Source organism: Geospiza fortis, unplaced genomic scaffold (genome assembly GCF_000277835.1).
Source record: "Geospiza fortis unplaced genomic scaffold, GeoFor_1.0 scaffold181, whole genome shotgun sequence".
Classification (NCBI taxonomy): Eukaryota; Metazoa; Chordata; class Aves; order Passeriformes; family Thraupidae; genus Geospiza; species Geospiza fortis.
In genome coordinates, this window is record NW_005054412.1 from 1853855 (window position 1) to 1878318 (window position 24464).

The following is a 24464-nucleotide window of genomic DNA, read 5'->3' on the forward strand; positions in this document are numbered from 1 at the left end:
GGCTGCTGAGGTTGTGTGACGTGGGCCCGGCGCTGAGGGAGGTGTTTGTGTGTGGGGGAGAGGAGTGGGCTTTGCACCGTGGGGAAAGGAGGGACGGGGCGGCTGATAGAGCTCCCCGAGCCATGAGGCCGGTGGCCGTGCTTTAGCCTCGGACACGCCGCTGCCAGCCCGGTGTGGGAGCAGCGCCTGCTGCCCCCGGCTGCTGTGCCCTGTGAGGGGCGCTGGGCTGTGCGGCCCGTGACCGCCGTACCACCGTGCAAGGAGAGCCAGCCGGTTCACCTGTCTGTAGGTTCTGCCAAATAGGCCTTATTTTTCCTTTTGGGAAAGGTACTATGCAAGTGGACTTCAAGGCCTTGAGTTAGTTAGTTGATTGAATCTTCTGGGTGTTTCACAGGTCAGTTAAAGTGGTAAATAAGTCTGGCATCCCTGTGTGCCGGCTCAGGTTCAGTGCTTACAACCAGTTCTTTACAGAAATATTACAGACCTGGACTTGCCCCATTCGCGAGGTGAGAGTATCAGAGAGACTGAATTTTCCTTTTGCATACTTGCTCTGTCCTCGCCAAGGACGCAGGCAGATATGCTTTTGAGTGCAACTTCACTGTCTCCAAGGTTAGCGAGGGACAGTCTGTTAGGGATTAGCAAGAAAGAATATTCCTTTGTGGGACAGTCACAGAGCAGCATTTTCTGTCAGTGGAGGTCTTGTCATACAGCAAATGTTCACAGGTTTGCTATTTTAATTCCCCATCATGAAATGGGGTCTGCTTAAACATCATCCCAGAAGATGAGGACATAGAAGCTAATAGAGTAATTTTTTTACCCCAGTACTGTGGAGGAAGCAGGACATGTTTTTTCTAGATCGGGATAGACTCAGTGAATAGTAGTAATGCCATACTTGCTTTCTAATAGACAAAAATGAAGCGTGAAGAAGTTGGGGGCATGCATACAACACATAAGTCTTGAGAGGAGGAGAGACCATGGTACCAATTCTGAGGAAGAGAGACAGTTGCATGGCTGTGTTTCTTCCCCTTCTAACAGTAATGCTTTCTTCCAGGTACTAAAGTCAAGTGCGGACAGTAACATCTCCTTGGTTTAGCCAGTTTGAGATTGAGAATGGCAGGTTTCTCTTCCTTTGGATGGTAGGTGATAAAGTGCCTAGAGTAACACCTTTTCTTGTGAGTTTTGTAAGTGAACATGTTGGGATAATGGCTACTTACAAATCTTCCCATAATACTACCTACAGATCCTTTTCAGATAAAGAAGAAAATTATTTTCCTATCCAAGATGAATGGTATGTGGCACTTTGTTAATATTTAGTCATGAAAAGTTGAAATGTTTCAGAAAACACTGGAATAAACCTTCCAGTAGGAGAAATGTGTTCTTTTGTGTTTGAAACTGCATTTATTTGGTGGGGAGGAGCTTACTCTTTATTGCATACTGTGTAGTCTTCAAAATCCAAGAAATTCAGACTAATAGATGGATAATGACATGGCATAGTGGTTAGTGCCATCTTGCTTTGTAACAGCTTGTCTCTGAACCTGTCTAGAACTTAGTGGTTTAGTTCGTAGAATGCAATCTGTTTGGGACAGGGATTTTTTTTGTGCGTATGTGTGTGTTTAATTTTAGAAGACATGCAAGCAAATGCTCTTGATCCCTAACAAAAGTCCTCAGTAGTTCCAAAACCAGGACCATAGTTACAGATTGCAGCTTTGATTTTACGTCTTACTTGACTTGTTCTAAATTGCAAATGCCACCTGGAACCTGTTTGATTGGTTAACTAAATGAGTTAGTGGACTTCGGTTCATGTGACAGAAAACAATCCTCATGGTTGAAGTATTTGCATTTTGTTGGTCGTATTAGTAATGCTGTGAGGCATCAGTTTGTGCATTTGAAATTGGCATATCCTTATCTTTCAAAGAGATTTCAAACACTTGGCGAAATAACAGCTAGTAGAGAATAGTGGTAACATAGGTCAGAGATTGCTGATGTAATTATTTTTTCAGTCACATTTTAAAAGCATGATTTGTAAATTATTTAAGGCATATCATCAAATGTGACTGCTCGACTGATACAGCACTAACATTTTTTACTAGAGATGAGCAATAAGTAACGTAGCAGTCTAGTTTAAACCATACTTGTGGTAGGTGATGTGTGTTTTTCTGCTGGGTGAGTACATTCTAGTTGAGACCTTGGACAGTGTGATGTCATAGGCCTGAGTAACTTCAGCTTTTTTATACTTTACTTTAAAAATGTGCATGCTGATAACGTATTCATTCTTTTTTCTAAGATGCTTCATGCTGAAAATACAGTAAGGCTCTTGGAGTGTCAGGACGAAATCGGAATTGAGCCATGTTCTAAAAGAATGAAGTCAATAGAAGGGACTTGTGAGAAACTCCCTGATGATGATAACAAAGGTATTCAGAAGAAAGTGGATGTTGAGAGAAAATCAAATGGTTGGATATCTACGTGTGCCTTAGATAACCAAGGGCAACATGAAATGCAGAAGCAGGAGAAAATACCTTCTGGTGCCTTGGGATCCTTGAATGAAGTTCTCCCTGAAAATAATCCAGTGCTTAGTCAGCCATTTGATTTAGAAACTGGGCAGAATATAAATCCTCCTTTTACATCAATGAATTACTCTAAAGTTGAAGAAGAGAAGGACCCTTTTGTTACAAATAATGCTGGTGAAGATAATACTGAAAAAAGCAGTGCATCATTCTCAATAAATAGAAATCAATCAGATGAAGACTTTTTTACAAGCAAAGATTTTATAGGACCTATTTACAAGCCTGCCAAAAGTAACATGCCAGACAAATCTGGCAATTGCAATGAATGTAGGAACACTGGAGGAGATGAGAATGAATTATGTGAAAACAGATGTAAAAGAAAGGAGGCAAAGAAGATGCAGGCTGTTTCTGCCACTGTACCAGAAATAGATGATCAGCTGGATCAGTTCTATAAAGAAATTCACCAGCTGGAAAATGAAAATTTAGATTCTAATGTTCAGGAAAAAGAAACTGAAATTTCTGAGCAACAACACTCTCCATTTAACTCTAGTCAGAGCTCACAAGAAAATTATCAACCTGTACTTTTGGGCAGTTCACACCCATTTTATGACAATGGACAGTGTTCTTTGGGGGAACAGAACAGTCAGAAAACAAACAATGAGCAGCAGTTAGTTGTGGAAACAGGTGGCTGGAAAACTGAAAATACCTTTAATGGCCAAGTAGATACTTGGAACTGCTCAGTGCCTGAATTCAGACCTGCTTGGCAGACTAGAGCATCTTTCAAAAAACCTCAGGGACCTTTTCCTCCTAGATTCAGCCATCAATCCCATTTTCAGATATTTGATCCCCCACCTCGAATCCCAAATGTTCCCTCTCCTCAGAATGGGAGATTTCCTTATGAAAGTTACCATGGAACTGATATCAGCAGTCATGGTCCATTGCTTGATCAAAATACCAACTATTCTGGTCATACTGACATCCATAATACTCAGGTCTTCAGGAATGGGAATAATGATCAGAATGGCCTCCAAAGTAATGGTTTCTGTGAAACCAGAGAAGAGCGTTGGAATGATCCAAAAGCTGACAGTACAGAAGGAATGCACAACTTTTCTTCATTGCAGTTATCCGAAGAAAAATTCAGTTGTTCACAGAAATTGCTTCTAATCTTAAGAGGCCTACCAGGTTCAGGGAAATCCACACTTTCTCGGTAAGTGAAGACTTAAGGTTTGAGAAGTTAATTCAAGTAAAATTTTTTAAGAATTTTAAATATATCTGTAAGCACTAAGGAAACAGTTTGTAAATTAGACTCTTAAAATGCAGTAGTTTAAAGCTATCATTTGTACTTAAAGAGTGCAAGTGATCGTAAATATTAAAAAGATTTACTTGGGGGTTTGTCTCCCTCTAAGTTTTGATGACCAGGAGCTCTCTGTGTTAAATTTAAAATGTTGAGCATCCATTAAATTGCATAGTCTTTTATTCTGAAATTTTCGTACTACTATGTGGTAGTCTGCTGCTTTTTTTTTAATTCTTAAATTCCCTAATTTAAAAAAAACCTCCCATCAAGTCTAACAATGTCAATTTGACTGAACCAGAAGTCCTTTTTCATGCCTGTGTAAAAATTTTCGAAGGCCATTAGAAGAATGCTGCTACCCTGAAAATACCTGGTTTTGGTGAACTGAAGAAACTGAGCATTATCTCATTCCCTTTTTTCATAGTATGGTCTGTCAATTACTCTTCCTTGTTTGTGAGCAACGCACAATAAAAACATTTTTTCTTCCAAATGTACTTGAAGTCTGACAGGGTTAAAAACAGGTAATACCTCCAACTTGGATTTTCCCTTTGTGTTTTTTTGGCCTACTTTAAAAAACACAGAAAGGGGACAGAGCACAGATGGTACCTGTATTTAAGTGAAAGTAAGTTTGTCTTGTGTATATAAAAAAAAAAGTTTTTGAAACAGTACTTACTGATTGAGTTTCATCCAGAAACTACATCACAGGATGTCTTCTGTAGTTATCATCTGTTGTATGTGAGGAGTCTGTGGAATAGACTCAGTCATCATGTTCTTATTTGTTTTTTCTAATATAAAGGAGTAACATTCTATTTAACATTCTATTAGTGGATTTTTTCCTGATATTTAGGAGACATATTGCAGCTAGAAATCTCTAAGAGGTATGGTTTTTACATGTTTCAGTTGTTTTTGCGATAATTTTTTTACAGTTACTGATTGCTGTATTTTGCAAGCCTGCATTTTTGAAGCTGCATGTCCCCATTTGGTATTACTGCACTAATTCCTTTAATATGTGAAGGCAACATAAAACATTTTAAAAATAACCCTGTGGAAAAAGCTGCCTCATTCAGTTTAGAGATTGGATAAAACTTAATATGAAGATACAAAATATATTTGTTTTCTGGGTTTGGTGTGATAAATTGTCTCTAAATCTTTCTCCAAATATATGACTCATATAATCTGAAAAATTCTAAATATCTTCAGGTTTTTATGAACATGTATTTGTGCTTTTTTCCATCTCTTATTAGTGAGATCAGTTACTAATTTTGTTTAGCAGATGGGAAAATGGGCACTATGAGATCAAGGTTAAGAATAGTTACCAAAAGTGAGTGCAGAATTTGAACAGCATGGGGCTTGTTTTTCAGTGTATTCAATTACATGCAGTTTCATATGTTTAATGCTTGGTTGCAGTTGTTAATTCCCATGAAATCATGGGTCTTGGATATCCTTGGGAAAGAAACATCCCAGAATTAATGGGTGCTGATGGGGAAAATACCTTTATTAATAGTTAAGTCTTAATAAATATGTTTTGAACATGTTCTTCTGTGTAACATCATAGAATTCTGCAGCATAGCCTAGGACAACAATGATGTTATATCTGATGCCATATTAGTACCCACAGGTATCTTTGCAGATATTTGCATTGTTGGCAGCTGCAGACAAACCTTTACTATTTGTGCCAGTAAAATAACTGTGAAGGAAAAGCAGAAAGCTGGCATTGTCTGTGTGGATCAGCACTAGAGGGCAATGAGGTGCATCTTGTGAGTGGGTTTCCCAAGCTGGAAATGACAGCAGAGCCAGTAGCGAGACCTTGGAATATCAGATTTCTGTTTGTGTTTTGCACGGAGTAAGGGTTTTTAAGTACAGACACTTTTCTTCCTGCTCGCAAACTTAACTTGTGTCTGTCTCGAATCTTCCACTGAAGTTTATTTTTGGTTTTGACTCTTCCATTCCAACTAAACAGTTGGGATTATGGACATGTTTTTTAGAAGAGAATAGTGGAGGAGGTCTGTCAAATGTGCTGGATCAGGTCAGGTATGTCTTTGTCCGACCTGAGCTTAAAAATGCCTCAGAGATTTCTATGGTCTCACCAAACTTCTCTAGTGCAGTACAAACCACCTAAATAAGGAAGTTGTTCCTAATCTCCAAAATAAAGTTCTGAAGACATAATTTGCATGTCCTGTGTAATAACGTGTTGTTACATGGTAGAATGTGGCTCATGTTCTTTGCAGTTTCCCTTCTTGTGAGGGAGAGGTTTATTCACTGTAATAGGTTGACATCAGACCTTTTACTGTCTCCACTGCCGGACTAAACAAGCCCAGCTGCTATTAACCTCTCCGTGGAGGTTGTATGCCTGTAGTCTTCTTGGTAGCCATCTGTTCAGCCCTCCCATGTTTTTCAGCATGTCTTTTGAATTGGGAAGTCCCACACTGGATACAGTATTTCAGAATCGACCACACAAGAGCTGGGTAAAGTGTGGGTGATACCTTCTCAGGTGATCTACTGGCCATGCTTCCTCTACTAAAGCCCAAGTTGTGATTTGCCTCGTCTTTGATGAAGGTACACCATTCACTCATCTCATTTGATGTCCACTGTAATCCTCAGACTCTTTTCAACAGAGCTGTTCAACCACTCACTTTCCTGCCTGTGCTGAGGCTTAGGTTTCATCATTTGTAGAACTTTACTCTTTCTCTGTTGAGCTTCCTGATGTTTTGCTTAGCCCAGTTCTCAGGTTTCTCTGTGGCCTTCTGGATTGATGCATCACTGCTAATCTGGTGTCATCTGCAAGTGCTCTGCCTCATCATCCAGGTTTGTGATGAAGATGCTGAAAAAGTGATCTTACTATATCCTTTATTGTTCTCTGCTTGTTACTGGCTGGGAGATGATGTTGGAAGCTTTGATAATTTCTGAGTATGCTGCATTCATCACTCGGTCCTCATTGACAAATGCACTTGTTTCATCAGAGTAAGCGTTCTGGTCAGTGAAGAATGGCTTGTCTTTTGCAAACCCCACACTGGCTCTTCTTGGTTATCCAAATTTTCTTAACGTGTTTGGAAATAGATTCTGAGGATGCACTCCATTGTTTCCAGGACAGAGCTTAGGTGAGGTTGAGCAGCCATTAGTTCTTTGGGTCTTTATCTTTACTTGCCTTAAATATGGGCATAACATCAGCCATTTCTGGCTCATTGGGGAGCTCTCCTCATCTCATGGATTTATTTCCTGTGTCCACCTGACTTAGACAATCCTAGCCACCGAGACTCATACGAAATCTGTTTCTTAACCATCCATTTCCATTTTTGTATTCCTGTTCATATCCAGTCATGGCTTTTGGTCTGTGCTCACTAATTCCATATCTGCTTCTAAATACTAAGCTGTTTTCTTAGTTCCCTCTTCAGTCTTCATCCCATTTATTCCCAGATTCATTTTCTCCCTGTTTCAGTCAGTGGTATTATCTCCCTCCCAACTTCATTATGCCAATGTCTTCCCTCTGCTTCACTCTGCCTTGGCCCTGTTTCCTAGCTCTACTGCCAGTACCAAGTTGCTTGTTCCAGTGTTTATACCACTATGCTTCCCATGTCCTCCTATTTTAGGCCAATTTTGTTCCTTTTGTTGCCATTTGTGTGTTGGGAGAAATGTGTTCTTATAATGCAATATTGGTCCTGAATCAGCTTCCTACCACTGCCAGATTGCTCTGTTCAGGATTGGGTTCGCTGTGAGAATCATGAGTTCTTTTCACTACTATTTGCTGTGCACATGACGTTTTAAAGTTGTATACCTTGGGCAGATTTACAAAAAGTTTTTGCAGGGCAAACAAATGCATGTACTTTGTCCGATTTCACTTCCTCAATCCAAAATTTCTCAGAGAAAAACTTGGCATAACAAAATACTTCTGTTTAAAAAATAAATGCTTTATTTTCTCCTTGATTTTGGAAGAGATTGAGCCTTTAGTTAAAAATGTTAGAAAGCAGTTAGGCCGGACAGATACCCAGCAGTGATAGCTTTAGCCCAAGTAACCAAAGTCTGCTACAATTAGAAGTAGATGATAATGTGATCTTACAGTCCTGGTAAAAGTTACAGGAAAAGAGACTTGTATTTTTAAAATATTTTGCTACTGAAGTTGGCAGCAGTTGCAATTTGCCTTTTCTCCATAAATACTTAAGCATTAACTTGAATGAAAGAGAGCTTAATGAAATTGAAAGAGCACATATTGGTGTCATTTAAGAAGTCTGGTTTTAGTTAAATCCAGTAACATAAAAAGACAGTTGTCTTTTCTGGGGCCGTTTATTCTCAGAGGAAAATCTTCTGGAGGGAAGAGTTAGAGTTAATTTTTATAGTGGGGTGTAGAAGCAGTGGTGTGCTGTTGTTTCTAATTACATATTTATTTATATAACTATGTTTATGTTATAAACAGCGCTTTTAGAGGAGCTCAGTAATGCTGCATATTTTGAAACTATATTTAGTTACTGCCTACTTTTTTTCCTCATCCACAATATAGTAGCTATTTTAAATAGGTGAATTATTTATCTTTGTATTATAAAATCATTTCTCAAAGTAGGCTAACCAGGATACATATTTGGGGACTGTTTTAAAAGGATTTGTGTGTGTGCATGTATGTACACATGCATTGGAAAAAATGTGTATTGGTTTGCTGAGTAGTTAATATTTTGGTTTCAACATGAGATTTTTGTATGTCAGGATAATAGCTTCTATTAGATCAGGTAGTATTTCTGGAAAAAGTAGGTGAGCTGCTTTAATTTCAGTGTCCTACTGTGTTCAAAGGTGGTGTTTGCTTGGAGGGAAGGTTTAGGGTGAAAAGGATGTATTCCAGCAGTTGGATAATATGCTACTCATTTCAAGCATGTGCACATACTGACTAACCTGGAATTTGACTCTCATTAGAAATACATTTATCTTTTTTTCTTTTTTCATCTCTTAAAAGCAGAATATCATCTCTGTGGGTTTAGATAGTAGTGATGCTTTCTTTCTATAGATACGCTTTTTGTTCTTTCTGTTCTCTAGTTCATGGGCCTAGGATAAATTTTATTTCCAAACACATGTTAGAGGTAAATGAACTATTCCATATGATGTCTACCAATAATTTTCTGCTTTGAATTTTAAAAGTTTAAATACTAGGAATTTTCTAAGAGGTAATTGTCATGCTTTTAAAATGTTATGTTTTATGATTTAATTTCGCAATTTAGAAAGAGGTTCCAGTCATTATTGTAGTATTTGAAGTTTCAGTTCATAAACTCATGATTCTGTGATAGCTTGTGTGTTGTGTATGGGGTAAGGGCTCAGTTACTCTGGCCTCTTTGGTAACTACTTTGCTTTCTCAAGTTCTGTGGGTTTAGGATTATTGCAAATAGAGTTTACTATATTAAATCTGTTATTTCACTTATATTGGTCCATTAATAGTTGTGGTGTGTTCTGAACTTCAAGGAATACTAACAAACAATTTCAAGAATACACTTTGTTGATGGGTTTGCAAGATTTCTGAACCCTTGTCACTATAATTCTTTATTGTTACTAATGATGTTTGGAAGATACAAGAAGAATTCAATTCAGTGAGTTATTCTCCAGAACATGAGCAAATAGAGTCAGTTCTTAGAAATAAAAATGAAGATCAATGGCTCATTACTGCTGATTTGTCAGTTCATATATTCCTATAGATACCTGATACTCAGGCCCCTAGGAACTGTAGAGGTGTGTCCATCTAGTCAGCCAATAGAGAAATCCCAGATATTATTTGCTATCTTTTATATTAAGGCAGATGGTTCTTTAGGATATGTGTGTATACATTCAGTGCACAAGGAGTGAGTGTGGAAGACGTATCCAGTTTTTCTTGCATTATTAATTGGCTAATGTAGCATACTGTAAATAAGAGAATTGAGCCATGTGTGAAATCACAGCCAAGTAATTTAATGAATATAAAATTGTTAAATATTTTATACAAGAGAGGAAGAGGGATAAAAAAATTGCTGCTGTGTGTGGTGTACAATTTACTGGTACCATTTGATCTATTTAGAACAAAAATAGATGATTAATCCTTCTGCACTCTTATAAACCAGTGTAATACACACCCTATTGAAAGATCTAGGCTCTAACAAAACCTATAATTTATATAAATATAAATTTATAATATTTATAACAAAACCAGTTATTGATCAGTGTTCAAATAAAGCGGCTGAACTTTAAGTGTATCATGCTCTGCTTTCTCAAATACCTTTGCTATTTGTCCTGAAGCAACCATAACGGGCCTGTTGTTGGTGACAGGTGGCAAAACACAGCAAATTCCTTGTGTAGGAATTACATTCAAGTGGCTCTTCCTGCAGATGTACATGGGAAAGCTTGGTAACTTAGAACTAGCATATCTTTGTTCCCGTAAGTTATTTGGGATCTGGCCAATTCTTTTTTGTTCCTGCCACCTCAGCAGTAGTGCAGTCCCACATACTGCTAGTGCAGTTTGGCTTTTGTAGCCTGTGGGTATGTTGCCAATTTCTGAGCTGGAATAGTTGCCTACATTTCCATAAATATCTGAGTGTTGCAGAGGGCTCTGTGGCACTAATGGACTTTTTCTGTTTTCAGATTTAAATATACCATAGAATTAAAAAGAGACAAGGGGTCTCTTAAGAAAGTCCAATCTACACCTATTCTGTAGGCTGGACTTTAAACAGAATTGTACTGTTGTCTCAGTTATATAAGGTTTTCCTTTAAACACCAGTTGCCAAGGACTTTCTGAAACTAGGTTTACATTTGGCAGAACGGGGAGTTCTCATGATCAGATTGCTATCTAGACATATTTCCAATTGAGGATTGAGATGGAAAGTGTTAGCAAATATTGAATTATTATGACGTACTTACTGCAGTATAGCCATAAAATTAGATGAATACAAACATCCCTTGGGAGTGAAGAAGAAACAACAAATACAGAAATAGTAGAGAGAGGAAATATTGCTTTGATTTGGATTAGAATTATTGGTAATGTATATGGGAGTGCTTTTTATAAATCTGTCTGAAGTTTGCAAGAAGTTCAGAAATAGGTTGCAGTTCAATTTATTTTAGTTATATTTTTTTAATGTGTTGATCTAAAAATTAGAGGTAAATATGTTTTTGTGTTTTCCTTTAACAGTGTTCTGCTTGGTCAGAGTTGTGATGGTGTTGTGCTCAGCACCGATGATTATTTTCGTCAGCAGTATGGATACACCTATAATGCTGCTCAGCTTGGTGATGCCCATGAGTGGAACCGGAAGAGAGGTTGGAATGAACAAAAGGCATCCCATTAAGCTGTGTTATATAGAGGAAATAGAAGTGTAGCCTAACATCTATGAGTATTAAGAGTCTATATGAAAAGGAGTATATATATTTTAGCAAAGCATATATAGAAGTATTTCAAGTGGTTTTTATACTTTAATTCATGTATATATACACATTAAATTTCGAACTTCTACAAGGTTCGGAGTTAAAAACAGATAACCTTGTTTCTTTGGGCATCAGGTTCTTGTTTCTACTTATTTTCATTCCTCCCCATACCTTTTATTCTTTCTCTCAGAACAGAGTGTTTCAGTCAGAGTAGATTAGTGAAAGGAAATCTGGGGCAGTTTTTTTTGGGTTTTTTTTTTGTTCGAGTTACATGTGGTTTATTAACTTGCACAATTTTTCATTTCAGCAAAGCAAGCAATGGAGCAGGGAAAATCTCCAGTTATAATAGACAACACTAATACTCAAGCCTGGGAAATGAAGCCTTATGTGGAAGTGGTAGGTTTTGTTGCATGGTTGTCACCAGCTTAGACTTAGACTTACCCTCGCTGCGATGGGATAAGTTGATAGGTTTTATCTAGAAACATTTTTACTCACGTTTTTAAAGAGAGAGACTGGTTATTGATAATGATTAGTAATTGGTGTGGCAATGGCTTAGATCAATTCAAGAATTGACTTGATTTAATTTGCTTAGCCTGAAATGAAAGCTAAGACAGGCTGCATGTAAGTGAAATTCGGCACAGTACCACAGCAGAGTATGCTGCTGCATCTGTTTATTATATTTGTCTTCTACTTTTTTCTTATGCTTTATGTGGTCATGGTATACATCACACATATTTCTTTACTTGCTGCAGGCTCTAGAAAAAGGATACAGAGTGGAATTCCATGAGCCAGATACTTGGTGGAAGTTTGATCCTGAAGAACTAGAAAAGTAAGGTTTCTCTTACAGAAAACATGGTACTTTATATATAGAGATAGATAGGCAGATAAATATGAATGCATAAATATATATGCAGTAAGTTATATTTTTTCCAAAATGTTTTCTCAAGTTCTTTACTAGTAGTATGAAATGTATTTTATTTAAATTGGCATTCTGAGATACACCTTTACATGGCATTTTTATGGATAAACAGGTAGACCAGCTCCATCTTGTTGGCCCAAAATGTCAATATTAAAATTTTATTGGACATGTGTAGATGTGACTTGGAGTACTGCTGAACATGGGTCATTGAACTTCTGGGTTCTGAGAGTGCTTGGGAAGCTGCTTATTCTTCTTGGTTAATGTTCTTTTTGTCTAGATATATCTGCTTGAGGAATCTATGAGGTATCAAACTAGCTCAAGGATATTTCTTTGTTTGAAAAGTAGTGTAATATTTTCACAGTTGATGACAGAGTTCTCTTACTGATTTTTGTTTTATATACATCCAGCTGACTTTGCCTCTAATTGTTTCAGCTTTGTAAAGTAGCCCCTACAGTGCATGAAATACGTGCATTTATATATATGTCTAATGCTTATTTTACTGACTTGGACTCTATTGGGTTTATAAATATTCTAAAGTTTGCACCTTTTGATCGTAAGCTACCATTCACTTGTTTCTAGAGATGTAGAATTCTCTCTCTGTAGAATGATAGTAAGTTTTTCTAGTTTGGCATGCAGCACAGCCAAGTTAGGAATCTTAGTCATCAGGCACTTAAAATTTCCATTACACAAAATGGACTAATTTTCCAGGAAAATTCATGTTTCCAGATGATGTTAACAAGCAACAGGATAAACTGTTGTGTTGTTACTGTTGAATTATATTGTTCAATTATTAATTGTAGGAGTAAAGTTTATATCTTTCCCAGAGCAAAACCCTCGAACTGTGAAGTGCTGTTACCAGTTTTTAGAAGATTCCTAGAAATATTATAGCAGTTCTGGTTGCTTTAAATATTTAAACAGAGGCCCATTGCCTGGAAACTTTATTTTTTGTGAATTTAATAAAGGTGGTGATGTAAGTTTTCATTTTGTTCTTTAGTTACTTTGAGAGAGGGCTCCTCAGTTTTGTTTCATCAGCAAGCTTGCTGAGAGTGCAGTGGTGAAGGGTAGTATGAAAGCATTTATTAGTGGCAGAACTTTTATCAATAGGTTTTTTAGCTTTTATCAATAGATTCTATGTTCCTCCATGCAAAACAGTCTTCCTCCCCTATCTGTTAGGAGCTTTTGCTGGTATGTCTGGTTTGGTTCAGATAGATGACTTTATGCTCTCTCAGCATAGCGAAGCTGCCAAAAAATGAGTGAAGACATGCCTGAAGAGGAGATACCAGTATTAAATGACACTATACAGCAAATTGATTTTCTTTTTTAAATCAATTTCTATGCTTGATGCAATTTTGCTGCTGGTGATTTTATTATCCTGCCTTATTTTGCAAGGAGAAGTACTTCGTCTTTTATGAAGCGATTATGCACTAGTGCATTCAATTGTGGATGTGTGCACTTTGTGTCCAGTGCACTTGAGCTGTAATTTTTTTCTAGGAGTACTAAGATAGTGAAATATTGAATATTGATAGGAAAATATTGAATAACTTTCTGCTTCCACCATTTGGCATTAAAAGACTTAGACCTGCTCTTCTCATTTTTTGTCTGTCACAAATGTCAGATGCTTTATAAAATCCACATGTTTCTAGAGGGTTGACTTTTTTCTCTGTCATTACCCTTAGTCATATTTGTGAATAAAATCAAAACTGCTAAGACTCACCAAGTGATTACTTCAACATGCAGCTGCTCCTGGGCTGCTGTAGTGCAATGCAGAAATTAAAAGCATTTAAATGATGAGCCACATGCGATGATCACTCCAGCTTCTGTTGTTGTCCCAGGGAAGAGTGTGAGGGAAATGCTCTGCTTAAGCATTTTCTTCACAGAAAGCAAGCTGATAAAATGCACCTTTAAGGAGCCAATGTAATTTTGAATAGTTGTGTGATCACCAGTTCTGCTTCCATTCTGAATGTGAAATCAGTGTGCTACCTGCCGTGTGCTTTGAGCTCTTGTCAATTTGATACTTACTTCTTTATTATAATAATACTCATCAAGTCCTGAGGGGACTAGTGGCGAGGAATCAGTCTTCTAAAATACTTCTGTATGGAATATTGTCTTTCCAGTGTAGCCTGTTCTCTCCTCTGTAGAGCCAATCAAGTTGTTAAGGCCCATACCTCTTCTGTCCCTGGGAGAAAGTACAAAGATGCAGAAATATATTCCCTGTTGGTTTGTTGGGGACAAAATTTAGCGTGGACATTATTTCTTGGCAATAAGAAGTATTGGGTTATGATAAATGCTTGTTTATGCTGTCATAACCTTTTGTTTCTGTTTTATGTCTCTTCTTTTAGATTCATTTCCGTTACAATTCTGTCAATTCTCTGACATTCAGTTTGTGCATGAGGCTTGTGGTTTTTTTCTGGCAGAGACTGAAATTCTCTGCTAACATGGATTTTAAGGTCCTATTCCATAAATACTGAGGAGATTATATTTATTTATATATATATATATATATGTGCGCATATAATGTGCTCAGGTTCTTAATAGACCAAGTTCTCCCTTAAAGTAGGTGGTTACTGGGCACTACAAGAATAGGACAGCACCTTTGATACCTTTTCCCTTACATGTGTTTCACCACATTTCTGAATTTACAACAAGTGCAAGTTACAACTAGTAGATTAAAGTGTTCTGAGTGTATTGTTCTGGTTCAGAATTAAGGCCACTTCTTATTCTGTAGAGGTTTCTTGATGAGAAAATATTCTGTCATTAAGTCTTGAAACAGTGTAGTTGCGTATTTTATGCTAGTTTGAACATTTCTTTCATAAGGAGTAGTCTCTGCTATTATTAATCTCTACTCATTAGCTAGTATACCCTGTAAAATCTGATGAATTTTAGTAAAATCCTTCTAGGGTAATTCAAGTGCATAGTTATAGTGAATAACATCACATTTGTGTATGGAGAAGAACAACTGTATTGTTTACTGTTTTCAATATATGCAGCTGTGAATTGTTAAACCTTAATGCAAGTTGAATACCTTGAGAATGAGGATATAGTATAAAGAGAACAAGAAGAAAAATTGAGAATTTAGAGGGTTTTTTCTTAGAGACTGTAACATACAATTTTACACATATATATATATTTACTTAGATATAACTATATATACCTATAAACATACCAGATAATTTATTGAAATTTTTGTTTTTGTAGGAGGAATAAGCATGGAGTCACTCGTGAGAAGATTGCTCAGATGTTGGAACGATATGAATATCAAATATCCATCCCTATTGTCATGAATTCAGTGGTACCTCCCCACAAAAACACTCAAAGACCACCTCTGCAGAGAAGACATAGGTGGGGAGACAATACAGACTCATGGAGTTCTTTCAGTATTTCCAGTAGCCAGTAACACAGTTGCAGTCAGTTAATAAGAATCTGTTATTTGCCCTTTTAAAACACATCATCACTTCCAATAAAGTAGTGATTTTCTGTGTTTTAAATAGGCCTATTTCAAGACCTATTTTCTTCTGGAGGTTGTTCTTTTTAATGGACTTGCATGTAAATAAAATTGTGCATTTAATGTTTTTTAAAACTTGAAGTTGTAAGACCTTGGATTTTACTAAAATATTTAATACAGTATGGCATATAGTGGTCTTTCTTTGGAAATCTAAGACAATGATGTCATATATTAGATAACTGTTGAGCAGTTTTTTTAAAGAAGGGGTCATATTAAGGATCTTTTTTAAAAGAGAAGTAAAGCTCAAAAAGAAGAGTTTATTTATGTAATAATGAATTTCAATTATAGTTATTTAGTCTTCTTACCTTTTTGGAGGTTTTTTTGAAATCAGTTATGTTCTGGGCTGTCCTTTAGTTCTATTTGGCATGCATTGCCAATTGGCAAAATTTTGGCATGTGTTTTTTGACTTCAGTTAAGAGGTTTAATTTTTTTGTTGTTGTTTTCTTGGGGTTTTGGGGTTTTTTCCTTTCTTTTTTGGTCTCAGAAGTTCATGTGGCAGCTGAAGCAACATTCTGCCAGTACAGTATTCACCAGTCATAAACTGTGCAACCTGAATTATTTTTTTATTTATTCTCGTCGGTACTATATAAACTGTGATGATGTTGGCACACCACCAACTTCTTTTGTGCTGACTGAAAAAAACTCTGAATTTTATCACTAAACCACTGAAATTTCACAGCTGTGTCTTTCTAAGTCAGTTTCTTTCATTTGTGATAAAAATGAAGTTTTAAAGAATTAGGCTGTTAATTCCCAATCCACAGTTAGGATGAATCAATTCAATATTAATAGTGGATATAATTCTGTAAAACCATCTTGCATTCCTAATTTTGGCATAGCCAATGTAATCTGTTTAGCACATAACAAAGAATGAGCCAGCATGGAGACTAACTTACTGCTCTTTTTCTCTTAAAAAAATTATGAATTTGTAAGTGTTCACTTTGCCTTTTTTCTAACCGCTTGTTGTATTAATAAAATACATTTGTGTTCAGTATTGTTGAAGTAGTTCAATGCAACAGTTTATATTTTCAGGCTTGTAGGATTTTGTACAGATGAGCATTATTGCTACCCTGCTAGCTGAAATAATGTAACTACTCTTGACTTCCTTACAACTGAATGACCAAACATTGACTAGGAAATTTTGTCAAGAACATGAGTATATAATGAAAAGAATTTAGATGGTTATCTACTACTCATTTTGTGTCACAGTATCAGAATTTTGAAAATTGCAAAGCCAGCATAATTTTTTAATTGTAGACAATTTTTTAATAGGCCCTAAAAATTACTTCGTCAGTGAAGTCTGAATACCATGAGAGCTGAAAATCCAGGTATATGATGAAGTATCTTTCTGTGGTTTTCTACACCTATTGTGCAAATTTATGTTTTAATTATTTTAAAACAGAATTTAAAATGTCTCACTAGCACATGCATTGTTAATATATTGAATTATGTGTATGTGTAGAAAAGAGGATTCCCCAACTATATTAATTATCTTCCTTTATTGTCTATTATTTGTATCAAGTATTTACTGTATTTTAGTTTTCATTGTTATTTTTTTCCATGTCTCACAAGAATCATGGATATCATTGTAAATGCTCAGTAATACTTCAATTATGCTGAAGTTTTTATATTTAAACATGAAAGCACATTTCAAGTGTGGGGAAGATGAAAAGGTTTTAGACTTATTTACTCTATTTTACTGTAAGCTATAACACGATAAAATTTATTGAGGCTTATGTAATATTCACACAGTGCTAAGGCATGGCAAAAAAAGAGCTGATTACTGAAGATTTAAATGGGGTTGTTTAGCAGTATTTATTTGAATAGGTAATAATTTGTACTATTCTAAGATGGTGCAGCTTTTCTTGTGATACCTTTTTAATTATCGGTGCATGGGAGTGGTTTTGCTGTGCAAAGCATGCTGATCAATTGGCCTGCAGTTTGAAAAGGACACTTAATGAAGGGAAGCTTTGCAATTCGTGTATCAAACCTTTGTAAATTGCTTCATCTGTACAGCTGTATTCTAAGGTAAGTACAGTGACATGGTAGGTGAAAACTACTGGAATTACTGTCAGTGTAACACTTCTGTTTCATGGTATAATCATATTTTATGAGGATATGACAGTCACGGATGATAGACTTCTATCTCAGAAGTTGATTTTACACTATACTCTTTATAGTTAAAAAATTATGTGAAATACATGTTACAGGTACTGAATTTCTCATGCCCTCAAAACCAAGGAAAATTAGTTATTTGGTCAAAATGTGCAAGAAATGTAAGAACTTGCTGCTTAGCTGGACAGGGGATCTGAAAATTCTTACTGTCTGTACTTTCTGTTCAGTACTTCTGTTGATGATGATATTGTAACTAGAATGAAGGTTTCCCATTGTTCACCTTTTAAATAAATTGCTAGTTCATCACATTTCATGAAATTATAATGTCAGATTGTTTTTTTTTTAATTTAACTAATGCATAGAGCCTTATGCTCTAAGTGAAAATCCTAAGTTTTTCCTGCATACTTGAAACTAGTGGGATGTTTGGTAAGTAAATTTAACAGTTAACTTTTCTAAGCTTGAAATTTAAATGAAAATTAATTTGTTGAACATACATAAATTGGTTCATTCTCAAGGCATCAATATAGCAGACCACTTAGCATCAGCTGTATAGGAAAAAGTGCTTCTAGTTTTACTGCTTCATCTAAGCTGCTGTTTCCTGGTTCATTGGTTAATATCCTGAATTACCAAAAGTTTTCATCAGCATTCTTTGGGCGATGTAGTTTTCTTATTTTAATTTCATATAGATAAGAAAAAAATTACCACCCCAAGACCAAACCCTGAAAAACCTGTGTGCTGGTTTTGGGTGGGATAAAGTTAGTTGTTTTCAGAATAGCTCGTCTGGGACTGTGTTTTAGATTTGCCTGGAAGCAGTATTGATAACACAGGGGTGTTTTTGTTACTGCTGAGCGGTGCTTACACAGCATCAAGGCCTTTCTGCTCCTCACAGAGAGTTGGGAGGGGACAAAGCTGGGACAGCTGACCCCGGCTGACCAAAGGGAGATCCCAGACCTTATGGCATCACACCTGGTATATAAAGCTGGAGGAAGAAGGAGTGAGGGGGTTTGGAATGGTGGTGGTTGTCTTCTGAAGTAACAGTTCCATGTGATGGGGCCTGGCTTTCCTGGGAGATGGCTGAACAGCTGCCTGCCTGTGGGAAGTGGTGAATGAATTCCTTGTTTTGTATTGCTTGCATGTGCAGTTTTTGCTTTACCTCTTAAACTGTCTTCATCTCAAACCATGAGTTTTCCCACTTTTATCCTTCTCATCCTCTTCATTCTATCAGGAGAGAGTTGAGTGAGGGGCTGTGTGGGGCTGAGGTGACAGCTGGGGATAAACTGTGACAACCTAGTGTAATACTGCTAATTTTTTGTGATGTTAAATTATCTCCTGTGAGGTATCCTCTCTTCTGTTCTTGTAGCCATACCCTCTTGAGGTTCAATTTAGTTTGCCATGATGCATAACTTTTTAAGCTTTTTGTGTTTAAGAAGAAGGCCTAGATTTCATCTGACATCTGTCTCTTGAAACCTTTTGCAGAGATGGTTGTTTCTCTGCTAATAAATCACTGAAAACAAGGCTTTCTCTAGCTAAGACCCATAACATTTATATTTATTGTTTGTGTGTCTTTCCTGTTGTAATTTAGACTGTTGGTATTTTCTTCTTTTAGCTGAACAGTAAGTTTCATTCTCAGTGAATTAGAAGAATTCTCACATTCATGTGTGGCATGTAGTTTTAACTGCTGCTTTCTAGCAATCATGTTCTCTGGAGGAAATGTTTTTGCTCAGTGCTGGTACATCATGGAGATGAGGTGACTAGGTATATGTTGAGACTTCAAAAGAGCAGACACATGTATTACAATTTCCTGTAAAAAGCATTAAAAAGACAGTGTTGAAATGAAATTGAAAGTAAGCCCTCATTTTAAGTGATCAGATGTTTCATGTGGATCAGATGTAGAAATATTTCCCTTTGGGGTTTCTAGATTGATGCTTGTCTCATTTTAATGTTTATGTTCTTGTCCTTTTGAAATAAGAGCAAGAGCAGAGAATAAAGCTCTCTATTAATATCCTAGGTGAAAATCTTGTACATCAATAAATTTGTTATGGTTTTTTTTTTTCTTTTTATAGGCCAATTGGTTGAAATTAGCTTCAAATCTACTTATTTTGAGATCACAGGAAAAAGAAGTGTGAAAACATAATTGGTCTTATTTTGAAAAAAGGTAACAGTTTATCAAGGTCTAATCATCTCAAATTTGTCTTAATTTATTACTGTAGTAATGAAGAAGCTGCAAATGGTGGTTTTTGGTTGAGGTATGCTGTCAGTGTAATTGTAGATCAAGGATAATAAAAGCATTGAAGTATTTTGTCTGGAATTGGTCTTTGCAGTTTCCTTTAGCTGATAGTGCTGCTGCTTCATTTCTCTGGTAGGCAGGCAGTCCTTGACCATGTCATGTGTACCTTACTGATTTATAGTGTTCTTGTAACAATATCACGTTGTGCCAAGCCAGAATATATCCATGAAAACCCAAAACAAAACAATCAGTTGTACTTGCAGTCTTTTTAATGATGTTAAATTTTTTGTTTTGTTAATCCAATCTAAACTACTGATTTTTAAAAAGGCTGAATTCTCTTGGGTCATATTGTTTAACCTCTTTCTAAATTGCTAACAGACTAAGAAATGCTGCTTTAGTTTACTGAGTAAACATTTGCTTATTTCAAGGGATGTATTGTATCATGTACAAATCAGTCTTAGTCATAGGCCTATAATCCTGTGTGGCTGTTATATTATTCATAATACTTTTAGGGTTTTTTTTTCCTTTATTCATTAGCTTTAGGTCTGGGTAACATCTATTATAGGTTATAATAGTCTATGAGAAATTACTGAACAGTTTATCTCACATCTTGGTCTTAACCATTAATAGTTTCTGAAGGCTCATGAACCTGGTTTAGGAGTGGATGGACTGTATTACTTTCCCCCATTTAACGTTTTTCCTGATAGCCTGCAAGATGGATACAGTGCTTTTCAGGGACTTTGACAACAAAAGTATAGACATGGAATAGTCTGCCCGAAGCAGGTCAGGTCTGTATGTCTGAGCTGCATTTGTGGCTCTTTGCAGGCATTTGCTACATGTGCTAAATGCTCAATGAATATTTAGCATTATCCTTCACTTTATAGAGACTGTGTTTATGGCAGTGCAGCAAAAATTCGTTATGTAGGATTATAAATTGAATTCTTTGTATGCAATATGTGGATGGCAGAGCATTGTGTTTCATTCTGTTACTGCTTTGTTCCTGCAGTCTATAATGAGTTCTTGAGTCTAATAATTAATACTTAGGTGCCTTTCTTGGTCCTAGGTCTAGGTCCTCTTAGATGAGAAGCAACAGGTGGAGGTTGCAACATGGGCAATTTGTATTGGATAGTGGCTTGTGTAATCTCATCCTTGGAATATTCAAAACTTTTATGGGCAAGGCACTGAGCAATGAGATCATGATAGTGCTTTGAGCAGAGGTTGGACCATGTGATCTCCAGAGGCCCTTTCTGACGGAAGTTATTTGATTATAAATGATGGAGTGAGAGCAGTGTCCAGAATATCAGAAGAGTTAGCCCTTACCTATCAGAGCAGAGTTTTAAGTCACTAATGGAAGTACTGCCTGGTCTCAAGGTGTTGGATGCTGGCTTGATGCTGTTCTTATTCTCAGGTGGATACTGTTTCTGCCTTTAACTAGCAGCAAAACTGGCTGTACCCTTTATTCTGGATATGTTGTTTCATAGCTGTGTTGGCAGAGTTGCTCACAGGTTCCTGACAACACATTTAGCTGCTCTCCCTCAGTGTCCATTTGTTAGCTGTATGGTCTTTCCAGAACTGGAAAATAATAGTATATATTGGTGCTTCTCTGAAGTAATTTTTTATTCTCTGTCCAAAGACAAATTTCTATTGATGCTCACTAAATTACAGAATTGAAAGACAGTTTTCTGCACCTATTCATCCCCAACACTCTAGGAATAATACAGGGCTATTTTAAAAAAACTAGTCATCTTTAAGGGGGTAATTCATCATGTCTTTTGTATATCTCTAGCCCTTTGGTAAAAGATATTTGAAAAGGAAAATGAATAAATACCAAAGTGTAGTATGTGGAAATAGTAAAATTTGGATGCTAGCATGACGAAGTATGGAGATTTGTTGGAAAAGGTGTAATAATGTCCATGGAATTATGCATTTTAACTGACTGCTCTGTGGTTCTCAGTATTTCATAGAGCATTTGAGATGCACAGAATGAGTGCAACAAGTGGAACAGATGTTCTGAATAGCAACATTGTCTGCAGTTACCAGTATTTTAATTTTAATGTTGCTATAACCTAGTTCAGAGGCTGGTTGCTTAATATTGCTGATACTGTTTTCTTTTACCGTTTTCCTCTTGTAACTCCCCCCTCTCCCTTTTTTGTTTATTCTGTAACTGCCTTTTTCTCATCTGAGTCCTGTGTGTTTTTTAGTGCAGTTGTTGTCTTCATAACTCTGGATCCATCTCCTCCTTCCCTTTTCTTCCCTTCATTATAAACTTGTGTGGAGAGCTATACCTTATTCTCTAACTTTTTAAATGCTTCCAGTCCCTTGCTGATGTAAAAGCTGAGCATATAGAAACCCACCCCCTAAGCTATTTGAATTTTTTTTTTTTGTTCAGTTAAAATCTGTTGTCTTTCATTGAAAGTTCCTAACAGGGAATAGTTTATTACTTATCTCGAGATATTTAAATCTGCTCTCATTATGCCCCTATTGCTTCCTCAGTCTCCCACCCGTATTTTTCTTCAACTTGATTCCGCTTGTGTCTCATCTCAAAATTCATTTTACATTTGTTTTTGGTGTGAATGTGCATTGGTAAGAAAGGTCAGTACTTCCCCCTGTAAATCTAATTTTTACTTTTAAAACCCTTTTGTTGTACTTGCTTATCTTTACATCCTGTTACAATGTCTGTCATCTGTGTTCAGGTGCTAGGATGATGTATCACAGGGTGTGGGTCTTTTTATTTTCTGGTTAAAATATTTATTTATTTATTGGAACAGTAACTTTAGAGTGCATGGCAAGATGATTGATACTGTATTTGCAGTGCATAACATTGTCATTGGTGCCCATCAAGTTCCCTTCAAAGGACTAAATGTGGCCAGATCTTGAAACTGATTCTCTGAGCCTTCATGGGGGAAAGGCTGATGGTGAAACTGCAGGGTTCTTTCTCTGTATTGTAAGTACATCCCCTTAAGGTATAATTAGATCACTTGGAGTGTTTCTTGTTGTCCTTTTTTTTCACCTTAACGTGCTTTTTAACACCAAGTCATACTTAATAGTGCAGAAAAATTCAGTCAAAGAAAAAATGGCACCTCTTCTCCATCTGTTGGCATCCATTAGTCCATCTATTTCTGGGGGAGTTATGTTTCTCTTCTCAGTTTCAAATTGTGTCAGGTGAGATATTTATGGCATCTAGAAGAGGTTGAAACAGCTTGTTTTTCACTTGTTCAGAAAGTAGGTGTTTCATAGTAGGCACAAGTATATTCAGTACATAAACATGTTTTAAACAGTATATTCAGGATTGATTTCTTTAATCTTGATCAACATAGACTATGACTAAGGAGCCAAATTAGGACATTTAAATCATAAGACATTCATTACTTTCGTGAACCAGGCAGGACAAAAATCAGTAAAGTCATCTCACCTGAAATTTCTATGGAGTGAACAGACTGTCATTTGAAACTGAATTGCTGTTATCTCAGGAACGTGGGGGTTTTGGTGGGTGGGTTGTTTGGCTTTTTAACCTTAGAAAGCAAAGTGCTTGCCCTTTGCCATGTATTTGATTAAATGAACAGCTTCTAAAGGCATGCTTTAATCAGACCAATTGCATGCTATTCTCCATGTACTCTCTAGATCAAGGTCTTTTGTGTCTGAACTATAACAGGGCAGCAGTCTGACTGATAATACATTGCACAGAACTGTATATACATCATTCCTGTACAAAGATTGGACCAGCTCTTTGAGCATTGTGATTAGTTTATTTTATAAAGTTACTTAAATCTCACCACCAGTGGCAAAGCTGTTGAGAGACAAAGGAATAATAAATACTGAGTTACTGATTTAATTCAGTTAGTAGGATCTTTACTGATTTGGGGCAGAGAGAATTAATTTGCAACACTAATGTGTAAACATTTCTCGCAAATAATTTGTAGTGAATTTCCTTGCTGTGAGGCAACCTGACATGTTGCTGCTGGAGGTACTCACATGTTCCCACCAACCACTTCTTTGTCTTAGCCAGACACTTTTTTTTCTTTTTTGCTTTGGAGAGTTAAATGAACATAACAACAAAGTATGTACTTCTTTTCTTTTGATGCAGGGTCAAGGCAGGTGAATCCACCTGCAAGGAGAGTGGTAGAGCCAGCAAAAGATCATAGTGGAAGTACAAGGGCATCGTCTGGAGCAAAGCAGGCAAGGGTGACAAAGACTGTTTCTTCAGCAGCAAAGTGCTAAGTTGAATACTCAGATGTCTAATGGAATTTCAGCTTTCAGGAAACCCAGTAATGCTGGCAAGTTTTGTGGTTTTTTCCAGGTGCTTGATCACCTGATAATATAACCCAATTTTCCATTTGGTTTTGCAGAACTAGATCTTTATCACTCATTTCAGTGCTAAAGGCAAGATATGTAACAAAAAGGCTGGTACCTTGGCTTTTTATTTTTTCATTCCAAAATTATAACTTCAATTTTTAGTTGTTTCTGAAGCAAAATTAGGTCACAAGGAATTTAAGAATGTATTTGGACTTACCAGATGGGGAAAGTGAAGTGTATCCCAGTAAATGCCATCTTAG

General features: G+C 36.6%; 1 protein-coding gene across 2 annotated transcripts in view; it reads left to right on the plus strand.

The window, feature by feature from the left end:
- The first annotated feature begins 891 nt into the window (after positions 1-891).
- Positions 892-24464, plus strand: part of N4BP2L2 (NEDD4 binding protein 2 like 2) — a 40188-nt gene continuing 16615 nt past the window's right edge. Inside the window, exons 1-7 of one of the 2 annotated variants that reach the window (XM_031061399.1) lie at positions 892-1136; positions 1241-1288; positions 2285-3711; positions 10922-11046; positions 11459-11547; positions 11904-11980; positions 15266-15409. In XM_031061399.1, the coding sequence (XP_030917259.1) occupies positions 1286-1288; positions 2285-3711; positions 10922-11046; positions 11459-11547; positions 11904-11980; positions 15266-15409 (1865 nt within the window). In that variant the 5' untranslated portion in view covers positions 892-1136; positions 1241-1285. The remainder of the gene's footprint in view (positions 1137-1240; positions 1289-2284; positions 3712-10921; positions 11047-11458; positions 11548-11903; positions 11981-15265; positions 15410-24464) is intronic. The other variant, XM_005426366.3, reaches the window with a different exon arrangement.